The sequence below is a fragment of the Botryllus schlosseri genome, chromosome 7 (genome assembly GCF_051294905.1).
Source record: "Botryllus schlosseri isolate E-star chromosome 7, Bs_hap1, whole genome shotgun sequence".
In the NCBI taxonomy this organism is placed as follows: domain Eukaryota; kingdom Metazoa; phylum Chordata; class Ascidiacea; order Stolidobranchia; family Styelidae; genus Botryllus; species Botryllus schlosseri.
Genome location: NC_137242.1, coordinates 13,721,908 through 13,743,366, shown reverse-complemented (window position 1 = coordinate 13,743,366; position 21,459 = coordinate 13,721,908). Strand labels below are relative to the sequence as shown.

General features: G+C 42.1%; 2 protein-coding genes across 2 annotated transcripts; one reads left to right on the top strand and one right to left on the bottom strand.

The window, feature by feature from the left end:
- Positions 1 to 647: 647 nt before the first annotated feature.
- Positions 648 to 3,156, bottom strand: LOC145443707 (heat shock cognate 71 kDa protein-like). Its single transcript, XM_080321655.1, has one exon. The coding sequence runs from the start codon at positions 3,050 to 3,052 to the stop codon at positions 1,160 to 1,162; it is 1,893 nt and encodes a 630-aa protein (XP_080177781.1). The 5' UTR covers positions 3,053 to 3,156; the 3' UTR covers positions 648 to 1,159.
- A 5,951-nt stretch (positions 3,157 to 9,107) lies between these two features.
- Positions 9,108 to 11,692, top strand: LOC145443708 (heat shock cognate 71 kDa protein-like). Its single transcript, XM_080321656.1, has one exon. It carries the CDS (start codon positions 9,214 to 9,216, stop codon positions 11,086 to 11,088), a length of 1,875 nt encoding a protein of 624 aa, XP_080177782.1. The 5' UTR covers positions 9,108 to 9,213; the 3' UTR covers positions 11,089 to 11,692.
- The last annotated feature ends 9,767 nt before the right edge of the window (positions 11,693 to 21,459 follow it).

The window sequence follows — 21,459 nt, the reverse complement described above, 5'->3', positions numbered from 1 at the left end:
AGGGTGTACGATAATTTGGAAATCTGAAAAGAGGACTCGAAATACCGGAGGAAAATCCTACAAAATGGTAAATTTCTTGCACTTCGTAATCGATTGAATAAAAAAAGGTCAACTTTCCGGCTCAGCTCCCGTAATAGCCGCCGGTTGTTTACTTCAGTGCTGATGTACTCTATCTCAGTCGTTTTTTGCCCTATATTTAACCACATTTTCCAAAAAAGAGGAAAAAGTCTCAAAATAGAGGAGGACATTTGGGCGTCCTGCGAGGACACTTTCAAAAAAGTCAAAAGGGATGGCGCATATGGTAACTCTATCGTATGACCTTATCAATTGAAATCCGATTTCTGCCAAATGTGCAATTAGTTATATATTAGTTCATATTATGTAATACCATTCTGCGCAGCGGCGACGAAGGTAATTAGGATGTAGAAGATTCGACCCGTTCAAAAGAATCGAATAAAATCAGAATATCTGTTGAAAAGCTGATGTAATTCTACCCCATGGCCAGCACAATTGCAGCATTTCACGATCAACTTTTGCAAAGCCCTTTGAGTAACTCTTATGCGCATCAATGCATTGCAATTCGCAGGCACAATAACACACTGTCCAATTTCGAACTTCAACGAGAATGACTCACGAATTGTTCCCAGTTGGTGCAAATAAGGCGTTTTAATGACATGGAAAAAATACGTGACAATCAAAAATGATACATATGCCTACACAGAACATCGACATCACAGTGATGAAGCAATATATGCGATTCCGCGCCGTGTACAATTTACGGTTGTTATTATTACAGTCCCGCTGAGCGGCCTACAGAGAAGAGCTCAAGTACACGAGGTCGCTCATGAAACTGTTGCAGCCTCAAATCACTCAAATTCAATTTTGAGGTCATTTACGTTGGGTAGGATCACTGCTAAACAAAATAAATGGGGTTGTCGATATATTGCACAATGTGCATGATTTATCGACCTAAGGATATACCGCGCAGAAACAAAATATGATGCTTTAACAACGAATTGTTTAAACTCTAATTGAATAGTCCATATGAAATACCGATCTATATACACTATACAGCAAGTCAAACTCTGTAACGGAGCAGTTGTGGACTTACAAACTGAAAATAATCAGTGGATAATGGTACTTCTCCGCTTTTATTTGGTTAGTCAACTTCTTCAACGGTTGGTCCGCCTGCAGCACTGCCGCTATTGGAATCAGCAGCGCTGTGACCTTGATGAAGCTTTGTCAAAATCGGTGATGTTAGGGTTTCCAACTCCTTCTGCTGGTATTCGTACTCGTCTTTCTCGGCGGTGTGATTGTTATCGAGCCACGAAAGACTTTCGTTGCATTTATCCAATATCGTCTGCTTGTCTTGCGCGGATAACTTGCCGCCGACTTTGTCGTCTTCCACGGACGCTTTCACGTTGAAAATGTACGATTCTAAAGAGTTCTTCGCTTGGATGCGTTCTCTTTCGCGATCATCTGCTTCTTTGTACTTCTCTGCTTCCTGGACCATCCTCTCGATTTCGTCTTTACTCAGCCGACCTTTGTCGTTTGTGATTGTGATATTCTGCGATTTACCGGTGCTTTTGTCCGACGCAGACACGTTCATGATTCCGTTCTGGTCTACATTGAAAGCTACTTCGATTTGAGGCACGCCTCTCGGCGCTGGTGGTAGGCCGGTGAGATCAAACATTCCTAGTAAGTTGTTGTCTTTCGTCAGGGCGCGTTCGCCTTCGTAAACTTGGATTGTTACAGCCGGTTGATTGTCGGAGTATGTAGTGAAAACTTGGGACTGTTTCACTGGTATCGTAGTTCCGCGTTTGATCAAAGTCGTCATAACACCGCCTGCAGTCTCGATCCCGAGAGACAGCGGAGCAACGTCGAGCAATAGCACGTCTTTGACTTGTTCCGATTGATCACCGGAGAGAATGGCGGCTTGAACGGCGGCTCCATACGCGACGGCTTCGTCGGGATTGATCGACTTGTTGAGATCTTTTCCATTGAAAAAGTCGCGCAATAGCTTCTGTATTTTCGGTATGCGCGTGGACCCGCCGACGAGGACGATTTCGTCGATCTTGCCTTTGTCGAGTTTCGAGTCGCGAAGCGCCTGTTCCACAGGATCCAAAGTTTGGCGAAACAGATCAGAACACAGCTCTTCGAACCTGGCTCTGGTTATGGAGCTGTAGAAATCGATGCCTTCGAAAAGCGAATCGATTTCTATGCTGGCTTGCGTTGATGACGAAAGTGTTCTTTTCGCTCTTTCGCATGCAGTTCGAAGTCTTCTCAAAGAGCGTTTGTTGACCGTCAAGTCCTTTTTGTATTTACGTTTGAACTCTTGAACAAAATGATTGACCATTCTGTTGTCGAAATCTTCTCCTCCCAGATGAGTGTCTCCACGTGTCGCCTTTACTTCGAATATTCCCGAGTCTATGGTTAGAACGCTTACGTCGAAAGTACCGCCGCCGAGATCGAATATTAGAATGTTCCGTTCCGAAGTCTTTTTGTCAAGTCCGTACGCTATAGCAGCCGCCGTCGGTTCGTTGATTATTCGCAGAACGTTCAACCCGGCAATGATGGCTGCATCTTTAGTCGCTTGTCTTTGCGAATCGTTGAAGTACGCCGGTACGGTGATGACTGCGTCTGTAACGCCTTGTCCTAGATAGGCCTCCGCGGTTTCTTTCATTTTTGTTAGCACCATGGAACTAATTTCTTCTGGAAAGAATCTTTTCTTTTCGCCTTTGAATTCAACCTCGATTTTTGGCTTATCTCCGTCGGCTATCACGTTGAACGACCAATGCTTCTTGTCGCTCTGAACAGTAGAGTCGTTGAACTTGCGTCCGATCAATCTTTTCGCATCGAAAACCGTGTTGGTCGGATTCATGGCCACTTGATTCTTAGCGGCATCTCCGATTAGTCGCTCGGTGTCGGTGAAAGCCACGTAACTCGGAGTTGTGCGATTTCCTTGGTCGTTGGCTATTATTTCCACCTTTCCATGTTGGTACACTCCAACACAAGAGTACGTCGTTCCGAGATCAATACCGATCGCTGGCATTTTTAGTTACACGTTTCTTAAACTTCGCAGATACAATATATCGTCCTTCTGGAAAATTGCTTCCGTCTCAGCATTCGAATTTCAAGTAATATAAACAAGGTCGGTTTCAGCGTCCATTATATATACTTGCGATCGATTCGTCGCGAGATGGCGCGCAAGTTCGAGAATTTTCTATTGCAGAATATTCGAGAAACCTGAATGATTAGTATAGTATTTGCACTGATTCTCGTGATCATACAGTTGTTCATTTTAGTCGTAATTGTCATCAGCTAGAATGCTCTTTGTCATCTGCACCGATATCACCACATACGCTTTCATTTGTCGTTTTACCTGATGTCAGCCTAATTTGGCCATGACAATAGCAGCCTACAGAAAAGACTCGAACTCTCCAGAGATTTCAGGAATAACTAACATGGTGTCTGATGAACATACCTATATCGAGATCGCGTCCCCTGGGGACGAAGAATTCCACCCATTCCAAAGTTATTTCTCCATCCTGCAGAATATGTTATAAGCGGCAAATAGCATCACAATACAGCGGAAGTTATCACATGCGAAATACTCCGCAGAGGTTGGGCTGTAGCCTAATGTGTATAAAGTATCAATTCGGAAAATAAAATCTGCCGTATAACATGACAATTATTCATGGGCATAGGTAAGTGGTTCTTACCCAGTGTTCACCGAGCCAGTCCAAGCGCTGAGGGGTTCGCCAGAGGTCAAGACACGCATTAAACTGCTACATTGGAAGTTTCAATGACTCGCACTATAAATATTCATTGTAATATTTTCGACTTGTGTAAAAATCATGTTTTTATGTTTTTTAACACTATTGTTGACGCACAGTCCTTTTTGTGCATCAGTTTTCGATAGTAAGGCGTTAGATGTGCCATGTGGTATTTTGTTTTTGTGGCTGAGATGTGGAATGTGGGAGATGTTTTTGTTACTTGGAGAAAATTTTGGGTTCGCTTAATTTAAGTTACACAATAGCGTGAGTGCTCAACAGGTTAGTAAAGGCCAATAACCACTGTAATAAGGCTGGACGCAGCGATTGAAGTACATGAATACGAGTCGAGTATCAATTATAATAATGATTCCAGTCGAGTGGTGAGAGTCGCCGTTTTCGAGTAACTAAGCTAGAGACAATATTGCGCCCTTTACACCAAGCCTTATTTTATGAACGGAAAATATAGTTTCGATGCCTTCATTCCGGAATATCGGTTGTTCGTTACTCGCCATCCAGAACCTGTTGCACACATCTACGCATGCTCAGTTACTCACTGAAATAACATTTTTTTGAGTTAATGATCGACCCGCGACTTCATTGTCACGAAGCCGTATGAAATAGTCATGGATACGAAATACGAGAAAATGGCATTTTTTCCTTTTAAACGCAAAAAGAATACGTTTTTTAATTCTTCAAGTTCACAGATTAATGTATAATCCAATCCGTGATTAACCTCCCCTCTTCCGAATGTCTACTCTAGTGTGTGTTGTCTGGCTTTTTCCGATTCGTCGCGAGATGGCGCGCGCGCTCGAGAAATTTTTCTTTGCTATGCGTGGTAGAATTTTCTGGAAATCACCCATATATGTATTGCGCCACATGACCCAACATTTGTTATTTCAGCATAGATATTGTCCCTATCTTCATTTCAGAATGTCACATGACTGTGATCGATAGTGCTTGCTACCGAAAAGCCTAGAACTTTCCAGAAAACGGGCTCGGGAATAGTTACACGCATTCGTGATCATTCCACAGACCGACCACCACGACGATAACCATGGCACCGACACATTGAGACAGAAGCATATTCCTGCATGCTCTGCAATAGGACCCAAGGTAAACCAGCAGCCCCGGAAATACAAGACACATGTGAAATGTAAATGCGAACCTGACAGACGTATCTTTAGTACAGTGTATAAAGAATTTCATCGGTTCGATACATCCCAAGATGGAAGTACTGCAAAAGAAAGAAAGCATTATAAGCGATTTGGAATAGTGTTCCAATCAAACATAGGGTTACCATACGTCCTCCGTTAGGAGGATTTGTCCTCCTTTTTGAGGTTTTTGAAAATGTCCTCCTTTTTGAGATTCTGACCTCTTTTTTGATAACTTTTGTTAAATGTAGGGCAAATTCGATTGAGATAGAGTGAATCAGTATTGAAGTATCGCTCCGGTGGCTATTTCGGGAGCTGATCTAGAAAGTTGGCCTTTTATTTTTTTAGTCAACCACCTGATAATATAAAAGAAAAGTCGTATTTTGGGCACTTAGCGGGAAAGTTGACCTTTTTTAGTCAACCGACCACGAAGTGGGAATATTTTACCATTTTTTTTCAAGATTGAAAATTTTGAAAAAGTGTCCTCCTTTCCCGATTCCAAAATAATCATTTCTGACAATAAAGTCGCGGGTCGATCATTAACTCAAAATAAATGTTATTTCAGTGACTAACTGAGAATGCGTAGATGTGTGCAACAGGTTCTGGATGGCGAGTAACGAACAATCGATCTTCCGGAATGAAGGCATTGAAACTATATTTTCCGTTCATAAAATAAGGCTTGGTGTAAAGGGCGCAATATTGTCTCTAGCTTAGTTACTCGAAAACGGCAACTCTCACCACTCGACTGGAATCATTATTATGATACTCGTATTCATGTAATTCAATCGCTATGTCCAGCCATATTACAGTGGCATTTCTCGTCTACTCTGTCCGAGCACTCACGCTATTGTGTAACTTTAATTAAGAGAACCCAAAATTTCTCCAAGTCAAAAAAATATCTGCCACATTCCACATTCAAGCCACAAAAACAAAATACTACATTACAGTACACATCTAATGCCTTACTATCGGAAACTGATGGACAAAAAGGACTGTGCGTCAACAATAGTGTTAAAAAACATTAAAACATAATTTTTACACAAGTCGAAAATATTACAATAAATATTTAGTGCGAATCATTGAAACTTCCAATGTAGCAGTTTAATGTGTGTCTTGTCCTCCGGCGAACCCCTTAGCGCTTGGACTGGCTCGGTGAACACAGGGTAAGTACCACTTCCCTGTGCCCATAAATTATTGTCACGTTATACTGCAGATTTTATATTCCGAATTGATACTTTATACCAGTGATTCCCAACCGCGGCCCTGAGGGCCGCATGCGGCCCCCAGCTAGCCTTCTTGCGGCCCCCACAAAAATATTGAGAAATCGATTTATGAAAAAAATATATATTTATAAAATACTCTTGCTTGGCTTGGAGTCTGGAGTTTTCAATTAGGATTGCAGGAAAGTTGTGAGTAGACTGCTAAGATTATGTCACTTCTGTTTCAATGCAATGTGCCCCAACTTTCCAGTTGAACGGGCAGTACCTATAGATATAGATATAGGTATCGATATAGGTATTGACATGACCGTAACTGCCGGGGGAGCGAGCTCGAAGGGGGCCCAAAATTATTTAGTGAATTAGCATAAATTATAGCGTATTTTATGAAATGCTATGCAACTTTTTCAAAGATTTTTGGCGTGCGCGCGATTTCAAGTTTCCAAGTACCTTAATTATCGGGTACTCTTCGACCAAGATAAAATACGCAAGATTTATAGAAGTGGGCATATCGGCGTTGGCCATTACCGAGCCACGACGCACGAAGACATATAAAGTTTTAGGCCGTGTAACATATTACAGCAAGTAGTGTACCTGAACGTTCAGCAACGAGAAAACCTTGGCGGAAAAGGACTGCCCTTAAGCTGACCGAAAACTTCGTTATGTATATTCAAAATACATATAGCTATAGTTGACCATAGGCGCGTAAATGATTGGCGCCGAATGTTCCTGTCTTATATATATATATATCGGCTTTCAATTAAATAAAAGGGCAAAAGAAAACAGGAAACAAATGAACATCAAGATAATGAGTTTTGGGCCCTTATTAAGCGCCTCCATCGTGGGCGGTCGTGGGCGTCTTCGAGCGATAGCCCGCGTTGCGCTAGCTCGGTCTCTATTGTTGAGCGCTATGTGGTTCTATTCCAGCCACCTCTGCGTCATGGCTCCGTCGGAATGTGGTTGATGATGGCGGCGGCTGGTTGATCGTCTTGATGCCGCACTAGATGACCGATTAAGCGTAAGCGTCGTTCAGCAGCCAGCAAACGGCATGGGACTGTTTTTGTGAGTTTGCGCAGAGCATTGGTGGATATGTGCTCCGGGTGGTGGATGCCGAGTGCGTAGCGGAGGAGTGCATCGTAGTTGGCGCTGAGTGTCTTAGCCAGCTATTCTGTCAGCGTGAGTGCTTCTATTCCGTAGAGAAGAACCTCCTCGACAGTGGCACGGAAGATTCCTGTTTCGGCAATCTGAACGTCACGAGACAAATAGGCTACCATCCCGCAGGGAAGAATTATGTGCCGGGAAAGAACTACCAATTTGAAATCGTGTGCATCTTTTAGTTCAGTATGTTTGGGCGATTCTATATTTCTTGATATAGCAGACTGGAGGTCACGAAATAACAAATAACATCATGTAACGAAGTCGTACCAACGGGTCCGCCCGTCCGAATATGTTCAATTATTATTTACGGGCCCTACAGTTTCCAAGACACCTCACTCAGCTCTACCAGTAAATCTGATTACGTGAGCAGAGAGGACAAGTAATTGATAGCAATATATATGCAATTTCCGATCTTATTGACCTATTTTATTTTGATTTATCGAAAATTTTCGTGCTCCACGCTGGTTCACTAAACGGGGATCCTGATTTCGTGGCAGAAGCAGACAACGGCACGAGGGGTCGGTTTATCACCCTATGTAAGCTCAAGACCTAAGTGTTTCGGGGGGCCTGACGAAGTGCTGCTTGGTTCCTGCCAGCGGGTATACGCCCAAGATGTTTAATTATTATTGACTGGCCCTACCTTTTCAAACACAACTCAATCGGCTCAACCGGTCAATCTGATTACGTGAGCAGAGGGAGGATAAAAATTGATACCAATATACATGCAATTCCCGATTATATTGACCGATTCAATCATGAATTATAGAATTTTTTCGCGCCTCGCGCGATCAGTCGAGAGAAGCTGCCTAAAATGGACACACAATGTAGATGATAAATAGCGGTAAACAGCCATCTAGCCTGAGGGGGTGTGGGGGCTTCGAAGTTCTGTAGTTCTGTTATCATCCTATGACTCACGATTGAATACGCCGAGATGCGTACTGCTTAGCCGGCAAAAAGCAACATAATTGGTAGTCCTGTAGCTCGCGACCCGAACGTCCGAATAATTTGATATGTCGGTGTTTATCGAAAGCAAGTGTCGCACCGATTCCATAAATACGAATTGAAATCTCGGCATGGCAATAAAACTACTCCGAAATAGCCAGCAAAGGTTGATTGTTCCGAACAACGGGAACGCGGCAACACAATGGCCAAAGGCGTCAAGCGAATGATCGGAACAATGCCAATTTTCGTATTTTGGTGACCATTTTCGGTTCCTTTCATTGCCTTGGTATTTGTGCGGCCCCGGTCGTACTCTGAAATTCCAAATTTGGCCCTGCCACCGAAAAAGGTTGGGAACCACTGCTTTATACACATTACAGCTCAACCTCTGCGGAGTATTTCGCATGCGATAACTTCCGCTGTATTGTGATGCTATGTGCCGCTTATAACATATTCTACGCGACGGAGAAATAACTTTGGAGGAATGGGTGGAATTCTTCGTCCCAAGGAGAGTGAGGTGACTCGATCTCGATATAGGTATGTTCATCAGACACAATGTTAGTTATTCCGGAAATCTCTGGAGAGTTCGAGTCTTTTCTGTAGGCTACTATTGTCATGGCCGAGTTAAGCTGACATCTGGTAAAAACGGCAAATGAATGAGTTTGTGGTGATATCCGTGCGGATGACAAAGAACATTGTCGCTGATGACAACTACGACTAAAATGAACAACTGTATCATGACGAGAATCAATGCAAATACTATACTATAATCATTCGGGTTTCTCGAATTTTCTGCTATAGAAAATTCTCGAACTTGCGCGCCATCTCGCGACGAATCGATCGCAAGTATATATAATGGACGATGAAACCGACCCTGTTCATATTACTTGAAATTCGAATGCTGAGACGAAAGCAAATTTCCTGAAGGACGATATATTGCATCTGCGAAGTTTAGGAAACGTGTAACTAAAAATGCCAGCGATCGGTATTGATCTCGGAACGACGTACTCTTGTGTTGGAGTATACCAACATGGAAAGGTGGAAATAATCGCCAACGACCAAGGAAATCGCACAACTCCGAGTTACGTGGCTTTCACCGACACCGAGCGACTAATCGGAGATGCCGCTAAGAATCAAGTGGCCATGAATCCGACCAACACGGTTTTCGATGCGAAAAGATTGATCGGACGCAAGTTCAACGACTCTACTGTTCAGAGCGACAAGAAGCATTGGTCGTTCAACGTGATTGCCGACGGAGATAAGCCAAAAATCGAGGTAGAATTCAAAGGCGAAAAGAAAAGATTCTTCCCAGAAGAAATTAGTTCGATGGTGCTGACAAAAATGAAAGAAACCGCGGAGGCTTATCTAGGACAAGGCGTTACAGACGCAGTCATCACCGTACCGGCGTACTTCAACGATTCGCAAAGACAAGCGACTAAAGATGCAGCCGTCATTGCCGGGTTGAACGTTCTGCGAATAATCAACGAACCGACGGCGGCTGCTATAGCGTACGGACTTGACAAAAAGACTTCGGAACGGAACATTCTAATATTCGATCTCGGCGGCGGTACTTTCGACGTAAGCGTTCTGACCATAGACTCGGGAATATTCGAAGTAAAGGCGACGCGTGGAGACACTCATCTGGGAGGAGAAGATTTCGACAACAGAATGGTCAATCATTTTGTTCAAGAATTCAAACGTAAATACAAAAAGGACTTGACGGTCAACAAACGCTCTTTGAGAAGACTTCGAACTGCATGCGAAAGAGCGAAAAGAACACTTTCGTCATCAACGCAAGCAAGCATAGAAATCGATTCGCTGTTCGAAGGCATCGATTTCTACAGCTCCATAACAAGAGCCAGGTTCGAAGAGCTGTGTTCTGATCTGTTTCGCCAAACTTTAGATCCTGTGGAACAGGCGCTTCGCGACTCGAAACTCGACAAAGGCAAGATCGACGAAATCGTCCTCGTCGGCGGGTCCACGCGCATACCGAAAATACAGAAGCTATTGCGGGACTTTTTCAATGGAAAAGATCTCAACAAGTCGATCAATCCCGACGAAGCAGTCGCGTATGGAGCCGCCGTTCAAGCTGCCATTCTCTCCGGTGATCAATCGGAACAAGTCAAAGACGTGCTATTGCTCGACGTAGCTCCGCTGTCTCTCGGGATCGAGACTGCAGGCGGTGTTATGACGACTTTGATCAAACGCGGAACTACGATACCAGCGAAACAGTCCCAAGTTTTCACTACATACTCCGACAATCAACCGGCTGTAACAATCCAAGTTTACGAAGGCGAACGCGCCCTGACGAAAGACAACAACTTACTAGGAAAGTTTGATCTCCCAGCGCCGAGAGGCGTGCCTCAAATCGAAGTAGCTTTCAATGTAGACCAGAACGGAATCATGAACGTGTCTGCGTCGGACAAAAGCACCGGTAAATCGCAGAATATCACAATCACAAACGACAAAGGTCGGCTGAGTAAAGACGAAATCGAGAGGATGGTCCAGGAAGCCGAAAAGTATAAAGAAGAAGATGATCGCGAAAGAGAACGCATCCAAGCGAAGAACTCTTTAGAATCGTACATTTTCAACGTGAAAGCGTCCGTAGAAGACGACAAAGTCGGCTGCAAGTTATCCGCGCAAGACAAGCAGACGATATTGGATAAATGCAACGAAAGTCTTTCTTGGCTCGATAACAATCACACCGCCGAGAAAGACGAGTACGAATACCATCAGAAGGAGTTGGAAAACGTGACGTCGCCGATCCTTACAAAGCTTCATCAAGGTCAAAGCGCAGATTTCAATGGCGGCAATGCAACCGGACCGACCGTGGAAGAAGTCGACTAACAAACCTACCTGTCGATTATTTTAAGCTCATTTGCCGATCACTACTCCGTCGTAGAAAGTCACTTCCTACCCTTAGGCCGGTTTATCATTTGAACTATATATTATTTCCGTGGCCGTGTGATATTCGTTTGCATACTTTAGAAAGCACTATTCTTTAGTTTTCACTCTTTCTCATTTCGTCATCTCTGTGTCGTTTAGACATAGGGCGATAAATCATGTACAATACATTGACATTAAAGTTGATATTTCATCGTCATCTTTCGCCTCTTGAACTTCGCAGTAGGAGTGCTACGGCACTGCCATTTGCTGTGCAACTTAGCATTTAGTTGCGCACTTTCATGTAGGCCGCTCAGCAGCTCTAAATCCACGGTGCTCCGCTCTCAAATCTATCACTTTATCACTGTTGTTTCAATATTTTATGTATTTTCGGTTGTTACGTATTCAGTTAATTTCATTTGAGAGTCTCCTTGCACCCGCGCTGATTAGGCATATTTTACTGCTATGGCGAACTATAACTCCATGTAGGTCGCTTCGTTCTTGGTGATTTTTGATTTGTATACACTTTGAAAATATACAGAGATGTACGTACAATGTACAATACCTATGTCAGTGTGTTGGAACCTGTGTCGATTATATAATTCATTATTAAAAAGATAGTTTGAAGTGTGGCAAATTGAATCCCAGTTGTAAGCAGCGTCAGATATACAACAATTTGTCGTAATACCGTTGATGGACTATTTTCAATATTGAGTGTCATTAGGGGTATAGGGAATCTATGGCTCGCGAGTCATCCAGCATGGGTATTTTGATAATATATTATACGTTTAACGTGTCCCACTGCTAAATATTTTTACGATACCATTTCGCATCTTATTAATCAATATTGCTGAAGGTTTTTGGTAAATTGTCTTAACGGTCAGAATAAATATTCTTGAAATATCTGAGACAAGTCTACAAGAGGTCAATACCATGGCGAATACAGGGGCGTTTGGGGGGTCTGGAACCCCTCCCTTTTCAAAATCCTAAAATTTCCAATAATTTGATAACTCATTTATTAGTCCAATATAATAGTTTTTATAGGGCAAATACGGAACCTTCTAATTAATTAAGGGTGTCTACTGATGACGACTCTAATCTGCCGAGTTCGATACGAAATTTGCATAATTTCAAAAGCAAATTTGCTCTTGCGATGGCAACTCATATCGCTCACGAATTGGACGTATCCGCTATTTTGGGCCTTGAAATCCTGGATCGCGCAGTGAGTTGATTGATCGGAGAGATAAGCAGACACGGCGCCTGTATAACAATACAGTTTTTAAATCCACACTGTCTTCCTGGTCATCGGCGAGAAAGAACTCCCTCGAAAGTGACATTCCCAATTACAAATTTAAATTACCAACATAGCCATCCACATTCCCAATTGTTAGGTAGGTCGCAATAGCGCACCGTTGAGTTCCCAACGATAAATTTGAGAGTTGAGTAAGCCACTTAAGTTAACAGAGTGATATGATTAACAATATTCTCCATCGCTGAAATGATATATTCCGGTTTGGAGGAACCGCGCGTGACGGCCAGTAGAACAAATGAGGTACGGCTACCCACGCTCGTGCTGCACGGATTCCTTGGAAAGCCCCTAATGTAAGATCGTGTTTCTGTTGTGTAGAATAAACAGTAGATTCAGATTTTTACTGTCGTCTACAGTTGCTCACTTTGCTTTAAAATTTGCATGTTAATTGACTTAAATTTCGAAAGTTTCCATGTGACCATCACGGAAATATAATTAAAAATATGTAGCCCGCTCGTAAACGGTTCCCTACCCCTGATGCTAAGCCAAATTGTCGCATTCTCAAATGTCGGACAATCGGCTAGATTAGTGCGTGCGTGACCTTATGGCAGACCTGGGCAAAGTGCGGCTTGCGGGCCAAATGCGCGGAGTTATTATGAGCGGCCCGCGTGCCCGTTGCATGGAATTCAAAACATAAAACGTACTTCTGAATATTGCTGCGTAGAATGAAACCATAGGCTGTATGAAGAGCTTCTTGGAGGTACAGAACTTTAATATACAATTGAATAGTATATTCATATTGAAATAAACCCGAATATTTTCGGCTGACACTCGTCAGGAGTAATCGTCACTAGTTGCTGACAATAACCCTGACGAGTGTCAACCGAAAATATTCGGGTTTATTTCAATATGAATATACTATTCAAAGGCTGTATAAACTGAACCGTAACGGAAATTGGTTTACTTTGAAGCCTGTTCATTAATATGCCTCGATTACGCAGCCTATACGTCCCTCGCAGGTTCGCATGCGTAATCCAGGTTCAAAATAAAGCCAATGTTACAACGTATGTTTCGTGACAATTAAAGTCACAAGAAGTCACTCTTTCCATATAGTATAGTTCTAACCTTCATTGTTGCCATTGTCACGTTACGCATTGCACGTTCCGTGCTTCAAATTGTTTCGTGATATGCTACGTTTCGAAAAACCTATTTTGTAAAACAAGTTAATCAATGCTCGTTGATGATTCGAGAACTCGAATCCGAATCGAGTATTGATTTTAATGATTCGAATCGAGTAGTAAAAGACGAATTTTTCGAGTACTGAAATTATACGCTCCTCGCCAATGAAAGTTAATTTATCAACGAGAGTTTTAGTTTCGTTGTCACCAAGTGGAATGAAATCGGTATGGAGGGGACCCGAGCTCGAAGGAGACCTAAAATTATTTCGTAAATTAACATAAAATATAGAGTGATTTCAGCTATTTATAAAACTTTATTCGAATTTCGTTCGCGCGATTTATCGTGGCTATAGTTGTCTTGGTATTAATATGGATACCGCTCTCCCAGAAAAAACGCTTAATTTATAGAGATCAGCATGCTCAGCATTTCGGCGTCGGCTGTTAACGCGTCACGACACAGGACACACCAAGACGTTGATAATGCCGTTCCAGCTAACATACGAGTCTGCGAAGTGTGCTACCAGAAAGCTCGGCGGCGAGGAAACCTTGACCAGAAGTACCGCCTCGTATTGGCCGAAACCGATATATCTATATGCCGACTTTACCAAGCAGCAACTGTTCGGAATGCAGCCATTAAGACAATGAGCTTGGTTGTATCCCAAATACCTTTTAATCTCTTAATATAAAAACGTGGATTAAAGAGAATTCAAAATGTATCATGTTTATTGTTTAACATTATTTCGAATTATGACGGAAAATAAATATATTATTGCTTTTTTGGTAATTAATTCATTTTCTCAATATCTAATATCAACGCATCCACCGAGCAGCATTTATTAACAATGTAATTTACCGCTCTCAATTTAGAAATATTATTAATACGCCTGAGAATATAACTGAACATTTTGACTCGTCCCGCCAACGTATTTTATGTTACTCATTTGATCCGCGGAGAATATAATTGCCCACCGCCCTGCATTATTTCAATCTCGATTTGGCCGCTGTATCGCGCGGTAGAATAAAAAAGATCTGCCGCAATCTCAAATCGACTCTACTCCTACGCACCTTGTCGCAAGCAGATTTAAGTTGTGATTTTTCGTGAACGGCAGTAAAGAAAGTATAAAATGACAACATCTATATTAATAACAATGGTAGGGTAATTCAAATACATCATACACGTACACGGTAATAAACGGCGCCAACCTGTATTACGAATCTTTCAGCCTATGGAACGATAAAATATTGTCCGTAAAGCGGCATACTTCACGCATATAGCTATGGTAAGCGGTTCCATTCATCTGGATTACCCGGAACTTGTCTGGGATTTGCGCTCTGATGTCCGGGATTTTCAAATTCTATAGGGCACTCGAGGTTTCTCCGTGGGTTGTCAATTTTTCTACGCTTTAGGCAGGGCCGTAATTGCCGCACCCCAAACTCCTCAATTAGGGGGGGGGGTCAATCACGAAGGGGGCTCAAAATTATTTCGTAAATTAACATAAATGATAGGCTATAGTATTTTTTATATTTATAGAACTATTTTCAAATTTTCTTTGCTCCTCGCGCGTTGTCTTGTCGCTAGCTGTCTTGGTATTAATATAGGTATCCCTACCACAACAAAAACGCGTAATATATGTAGGTGTAGGGATATGCATTTCGGTGTCGGCCATCACCGCGTCACGACACACCAAGACGTTGACAAAGACGTTTCGGCTAACATGTGACCCCGTGAAGTGTGTACTGCCAAATTGCTCAGCGGCTCGCAAACCTTGACCTGAAAAGATCGCCTCGTGTTGGTCGAGACCGATATATATATATATATATAAGCCTAGATGTCAAATTTGCCCTTTTCAATAGACACCTAAAATGGATGGCACCTAATATTGTTGCCCTGGCAATCTGAGACCCACATTGCGACTGTCACCAAAAGTAATTGATAACAAATGCAACCCTAATCATAGCGCTTTGTGACAATGTCGTGGGTCGACATGCGAAAATGCATAGCTTGTGCAATATGATTTGGATACCGAGTGCTCGGCGCAAATTCGAATATCCTCAAATCATTGTACCAATCCGATTTAAACCAGCCGCTATATTTGCCACTTACAACATGATTCACACTGCAAAAACTAACTTTGGAATATGTGGAATTCTTCCTTCCGATGGGACTTGATCACGATTTGGGAAGCTCATTAGACAGTATTATGCGAGTCATTCCGGAATTCTGTGGTGATTTCGAGTCTTTTCTGTACTATTGTCATGGCTAAATTTAGCTCACAAACCGAAGACTCCGAAACTGGTATCCGCAGCTAGGCGCTCAGCATCCACAGATGGCATGGAGGAGACAAGAAAACAGGAGTGCTGACTATAGATGACCTTACGGTCGTATCCGCATCTCCGTCGTTAAAATCATCGCGGTGGTGCAGGAGAAAACGAATACCCCCATTCTCGCTGTTGTTGTTGTTGTTGTTGTTGTTTGTGGTATTCATGGTGTTTGTCGACGACTGTGGTCATTTACAACAGGCCGATATTTCTTATTTTTCATTCCGTATCTGCCGACTTGTAGCACGGCCCACTTCTACACTTTTTGTAAGACATCGCTTAACGCGGATGAGATGGCGAGGAGAAGCCTAGACAAACCTCCAACACTTAGGTAGGAAATATGGAGTCACCCTCCGTCGGACTCGAACGCACAACCCATTGGTGTTGTAGCTGTGGATTATACCACTATACGCTATCTCGCCACATGTAGTTCTTAACGATTGCTTTCCTATTTTAGATAAATATATTGTGATTGACCTGAACCCATCGCCGTTTGCTAACCATTGGCCACGCTGCATTTACGGCCCCGCTGTTTCGCTCCCTCTACCCTGCTCGAGTATTACCCGTGCAAGCATTCAAGAGAAGCCATAATGTCAGACAAACCTTATTCTAACATCAAACCAATTTGTGCAATGCAAAGATACCGGCACATTTTCATGATCAAGCCATATTGTATCGCAACCACTTGTCTGCGTGTCTCGCTTATTGGATATAGCACCCAATGAGGTAACTTTGGACATGTAAAAACTGTCATAGGGGTTCCCAAACTACGGGTCACGACCCCAATGGTTGTCGTTTGCCTACTCTCTGAGGTCGCGGTGGCGACGAAAATTAAATACAAATTACTATTAGGCTACAATATAATCCAATTAAACGGATGCTATCGGCGGGAAACCAAGTTATCAGATCAGTCGAAGCGTCATTTAATGCGTTTCCTACTAAAACTTAAATTTGGTGTCTGGCCTTCACTATGAAGATTAAAGTGTCGGGATCATAGAAATCAATAGAACAGTAGTTTTTACTACCAGGAAAACTACAAGTGATCGACAGTGCTATGTCTCAACAGTATAATACATGCTCGCTCGGCGTGGCCAAATAACTTATCCGTAATTCGCGTGACGCAAAATTTCAAGTATCACTTCGTCTTGATTGACGGAGGTTGACGATTTCATAATTGCACACAATAGTGCGGAGCGGATCGACTAATTTTCTGGTTCGACTCCGAACTTGTTTTTCAATTCTCTGGTCCGGCTCCGATCCGGCTCCGGCCGTATCAGGAAAAGTACTGATCCGACTCCGATCCGGATCTGGTCAAAAATAAAAACTCCGGCCAGATGCCCAATCCGGCTCCTGTCCATGCTCCGCCCTACATGGTACGGTGGCTCCGTGAATTTATAAATATGGCTCGTTTATTTTCGCACTGGCTTAGCGGTTACTTGCGTGTGGTTGGTTGGTTGGTAGTTATTTAGTTACAAAAGTCATGCTTGTCGATAAAGATTCTGCCGTATCGAAAAAGTACTGATCCGGCTCAGGCCAAAATTGAAAAAATCCAGCAGGATATCCAATCCGACTCCGGTCCATGCTCCGTACCAGCAGAGCACATAGTCGCCAGTTTCCCCATACGCCGTGAGTAGGTTTGGGCGACGGTACTGTTCGTTTATTTAGTAATCAGCACGCCACATTTTGAGGAGGTGTCGCGTAACATTTTCAAATCGAAATTTTGGGTGGCGACCTTGAATAAGGTCGGGAATCCCTGTAACTATTCACAGGAGATCGCGTGAGCCGCGAAGAAATGATTTTGCTGCATGCGAGAAATTCAGTAAATATTACATACACATTTAAAGATCACTCGGTTACGGTCGCGACCCAATATATACCCTTCGTGACCCATACATTAAGAACTCCTGCTTTATGCAATGTTATACGTTTCCTGGGTAGCATAATAGGCTTCGTGTACCTCGTTTTCACAAATCATGGAAATTTTCTAGATCTTAGCAAAAAGTGTTTTCAGTTTGGGACTCACATATTTCTACCGCCTCTTTAATTCGATTCTTAATTTAACCCCGATATATATGGCGACGAGCCTAACATGTAGATAGTAAATGATGGTTTGTTGATTCGGGTATCGCCTGAGTTATGACGTTGAATAAAGTTCAAATTTAATCCTAGGCTACTCCTCAGCTTACTTGAATTTGCTGTGTTCTTGACGCTGCACTCTAAATCGAAAGAATCGAGTTAGACACAAAATTGTGCATTCAAAGATGCAATATGGGACAAACACATAAAGTCGACCCAAATCTTTCGCCGAAGTGGTGTCATAATATGTGCAAGTCCACACTTCATCAGATAAAGTTACAAAATATGTGCTTCTGCTCTCATCTTATCATCTGTCGCCGGCTTTGATCACTATGAAAGAGTTTACGTATACATTTTAATAGTCCGGTAAGTCGCCGCACGAGTTGTGAGATCAGTAAGATTGAGAGGGATTGTGAGGTCGACGCTGGAAACGCTGCTGAAACTTATCGTAATGTCACTGGTAAATGACCAGATCATCCAGGGTAAGGTACGGTACACTCGTGTGCCGATCATGACGTCATCGGTAAACCCAATGACCCTGGGGTCCGTTTGCTCCCGCTGGGTTATTTGCAGGGGAGGAATTAAGCTGCAAGATATAGATTCTCAAATGATGCAGCATTTCTATAATAGATGTTGAACGGTAATAACGACTCTCGTGTAAGTAATGCGTGCTTTTAGCCCCGTTTACATATAGCTCAGAAGCAATGTTACCTCTAATTTTGACGAGTCTGCAGCAAGCGCTCACCTATTCACTGCGCGGTCCCTTGGACAACAATGCGTAACCACTGAAAAAAAGGTCATCGCTTCGGATTTTTGTGCGCAACTTATAATTTATGTGAGCAGAGCCCGTGTCAGCTCCAATCAATTGCACATATGCGTACCTAAAAGGGCACATTGCTCAGGAGCCATGAAGTGGACTGCTGTTTCATCAATGTTGCTCCATTATTTTATTTTGTCGCTTTCTTGCATTTACTAGGTTTTGTGAACGTTTCTCTTCTCATTTTATTTACCTACCAAACTCGCAGAAGAAATTGATAATTTCAACCCAATTATATATATCATTGTTACAACCACATGATTGTCTGACTTGACTATGACTTCCATTATATTGCGTTTCCCCATTATTGATCATTGATATATCAGCAGTATAGCAATGAAGAAATCTATCTATCAATCAATCAATCATTGTCATCACCATGTTATTTTGAAGTACGTTGTTTAGTAATCGTTAGTGTTACCCAAAGAATATAGAAGGACAAGAAGTGCGAGGTCATTGTGTCGTCATTTCATTGTTACGTAGGACGTCCTCCATTTTGGTCTCAGAAGCTGCTGCCGTCTGCCTATAATTTGCCTATAGACGCGCTCGCCGGTTCTATTGAAATTGACATTTTGGGTGATTTCGCGCTTTATTTATAAAGTCCGGGTATCAGTGATTAATTTATACTCTTAACTTATCATTACTAAGAAACTGAAACGAACGCTAGCCCATGAATATATTAAAATAATTAGGAAATGTTCATGGTACAAAACTTGATGATTGTGGTTTCATATCGCAACACCCATTGCAATAGTACATTTAGTCTTAAAGTTATGGCAAATGCATAATATTGCAATAGATGTTGTGATAAAAAGTAATGCAATATAGTTCAAACTACAATTATATACATACACATAATGCCGAGTATAATGACAGCCACAACAAGAACAAACAAACAGTAAGATTAGCCTAAAGGAACAATAAATATGATAATTTACTATATGATATTTGGAGATCCAGCATTCCAATAATTTGCGAAAAGTCCGAGTATCAGGGTTTAATTTATAATCTATTATTACTAAGAAACTGAAACGAACCCAGCTATAACCCGAGATTACTTGCAAAAATTAATGACTGTTCGTGGTACAGAACTTGAAGATTGGTTTCATCACAACACCCATTGCAATAATACGTTTACCCTTCAAGTTATGGTAAATGTATGTTATTGCAATAGATGTTGTGATCAAAAAACAATTCAATACAATATAAATAACAATTATATGTCACAAATATAATGTCGAATAGCAATTGCAACAACACTAACAAAGAAACAGTAAGACTATAAAGCGACAATAAATATGACAATACGAATAATACAACAATTAAAATGCAATAATCGCAAGCACGCGAACAAAGGAACAGTATGAATAAAGGAGCAATAAATATGAAAGAACTAGCCTATATATATGATAGATTGAGAAATCCATAGTATAGAAATAGCAGTCGAAAAAGTAGCGAAACGTATATCAGTAGTATTGGCCGGAAAATCAGTTCCTAAATACTAGAAAAGCAGTAACTTATAAGGCAAGAACTTAGCAGTGTTCGAGGTATTTGTCTCACTTAATATTTGAACGTGTGGCCAATTTCCCTGCATGACTGTGTGCATTCGATTTCCTCGATACATTTCTTGCATAAGCATGCAGTCTTAATTTAATGTATCGGAGCGCCATTCTGGAAAAGGCGACATTAGCGTGGCACGGGGGGAAATCATTTGGTTTCGAAAGTTTTTCAAAAATAAACAGGTCAGGTGAATTTTCAAACCGTGCCAAATCTATATTACTGCGAAAAATTGTTTCTATAATCCGGAAAAAACGGAGCATTGACGGAGTCGGGTGGGTTAAGTATTCATCCTCATTCGCAATTGACAAATTTCCATCCTTAGTGTAGGACCGTATTACTGTTAAATTTGAAGAACTGTGAGATGAACGGAGAACTGGTTCCTGTACAGAAAAATGCGAGCGACAACTCTCGCACTCTGAATGCTTGATTTCCTTAGCGATCACCCAGCCGCAAACGTAATAGTGCGCATTTGCTTCTCCTTCGTCCAGGCAAGCGTCGGCAAGTAACTTCAAATTTTCTTCCACTTCGTGTCTCTCCTCCCGTTCTTGATTTTTGTGGTTGTCCACCGCCGATTTCAAAAAATCTATCAAATTCGCTGAATCATCCTGCTCACAATTCTCCCCTGTGCTGCTTCCCATGTACTGCGATACGCAAATGAGTTTTAAGGCGTTACGGAATTGTATCGCTTTCGGGTGTGATTGGCCACGGCTTCTTATCTGCAAGATATATAGACTACAATGTCAAGCACATTTCTGTTACTTCAGCGCAGAATCGATAATACCACATAATAGCCTACCTGCGCAAAAAGATTCTCTACGGCATCTTGCGTGAGGCGGCCAGTGAGAAGGTATTTTAGTTCACCTCCGATTACCAGCGTCTGATGGAGATAGAGGACGCTTTGGGAGGACATCAATATCCCAGTCAGGACAGGCTTCCATCCTGGCTTCGAAAATACGAGGTCCGCAGTCATTTTGATAGCCTTCGATTTTAATTACGATAAGTGGATAATTGTGATGAGCCATTGCAAAATATGAAATTACCATTTCGATTGATTGTATTTTTGCATCGGAGGTGGAAAATAAACCTTCTACTGGCCTTCTAGCATTCATCAAATCGAACCAATTATTGTAAAATTC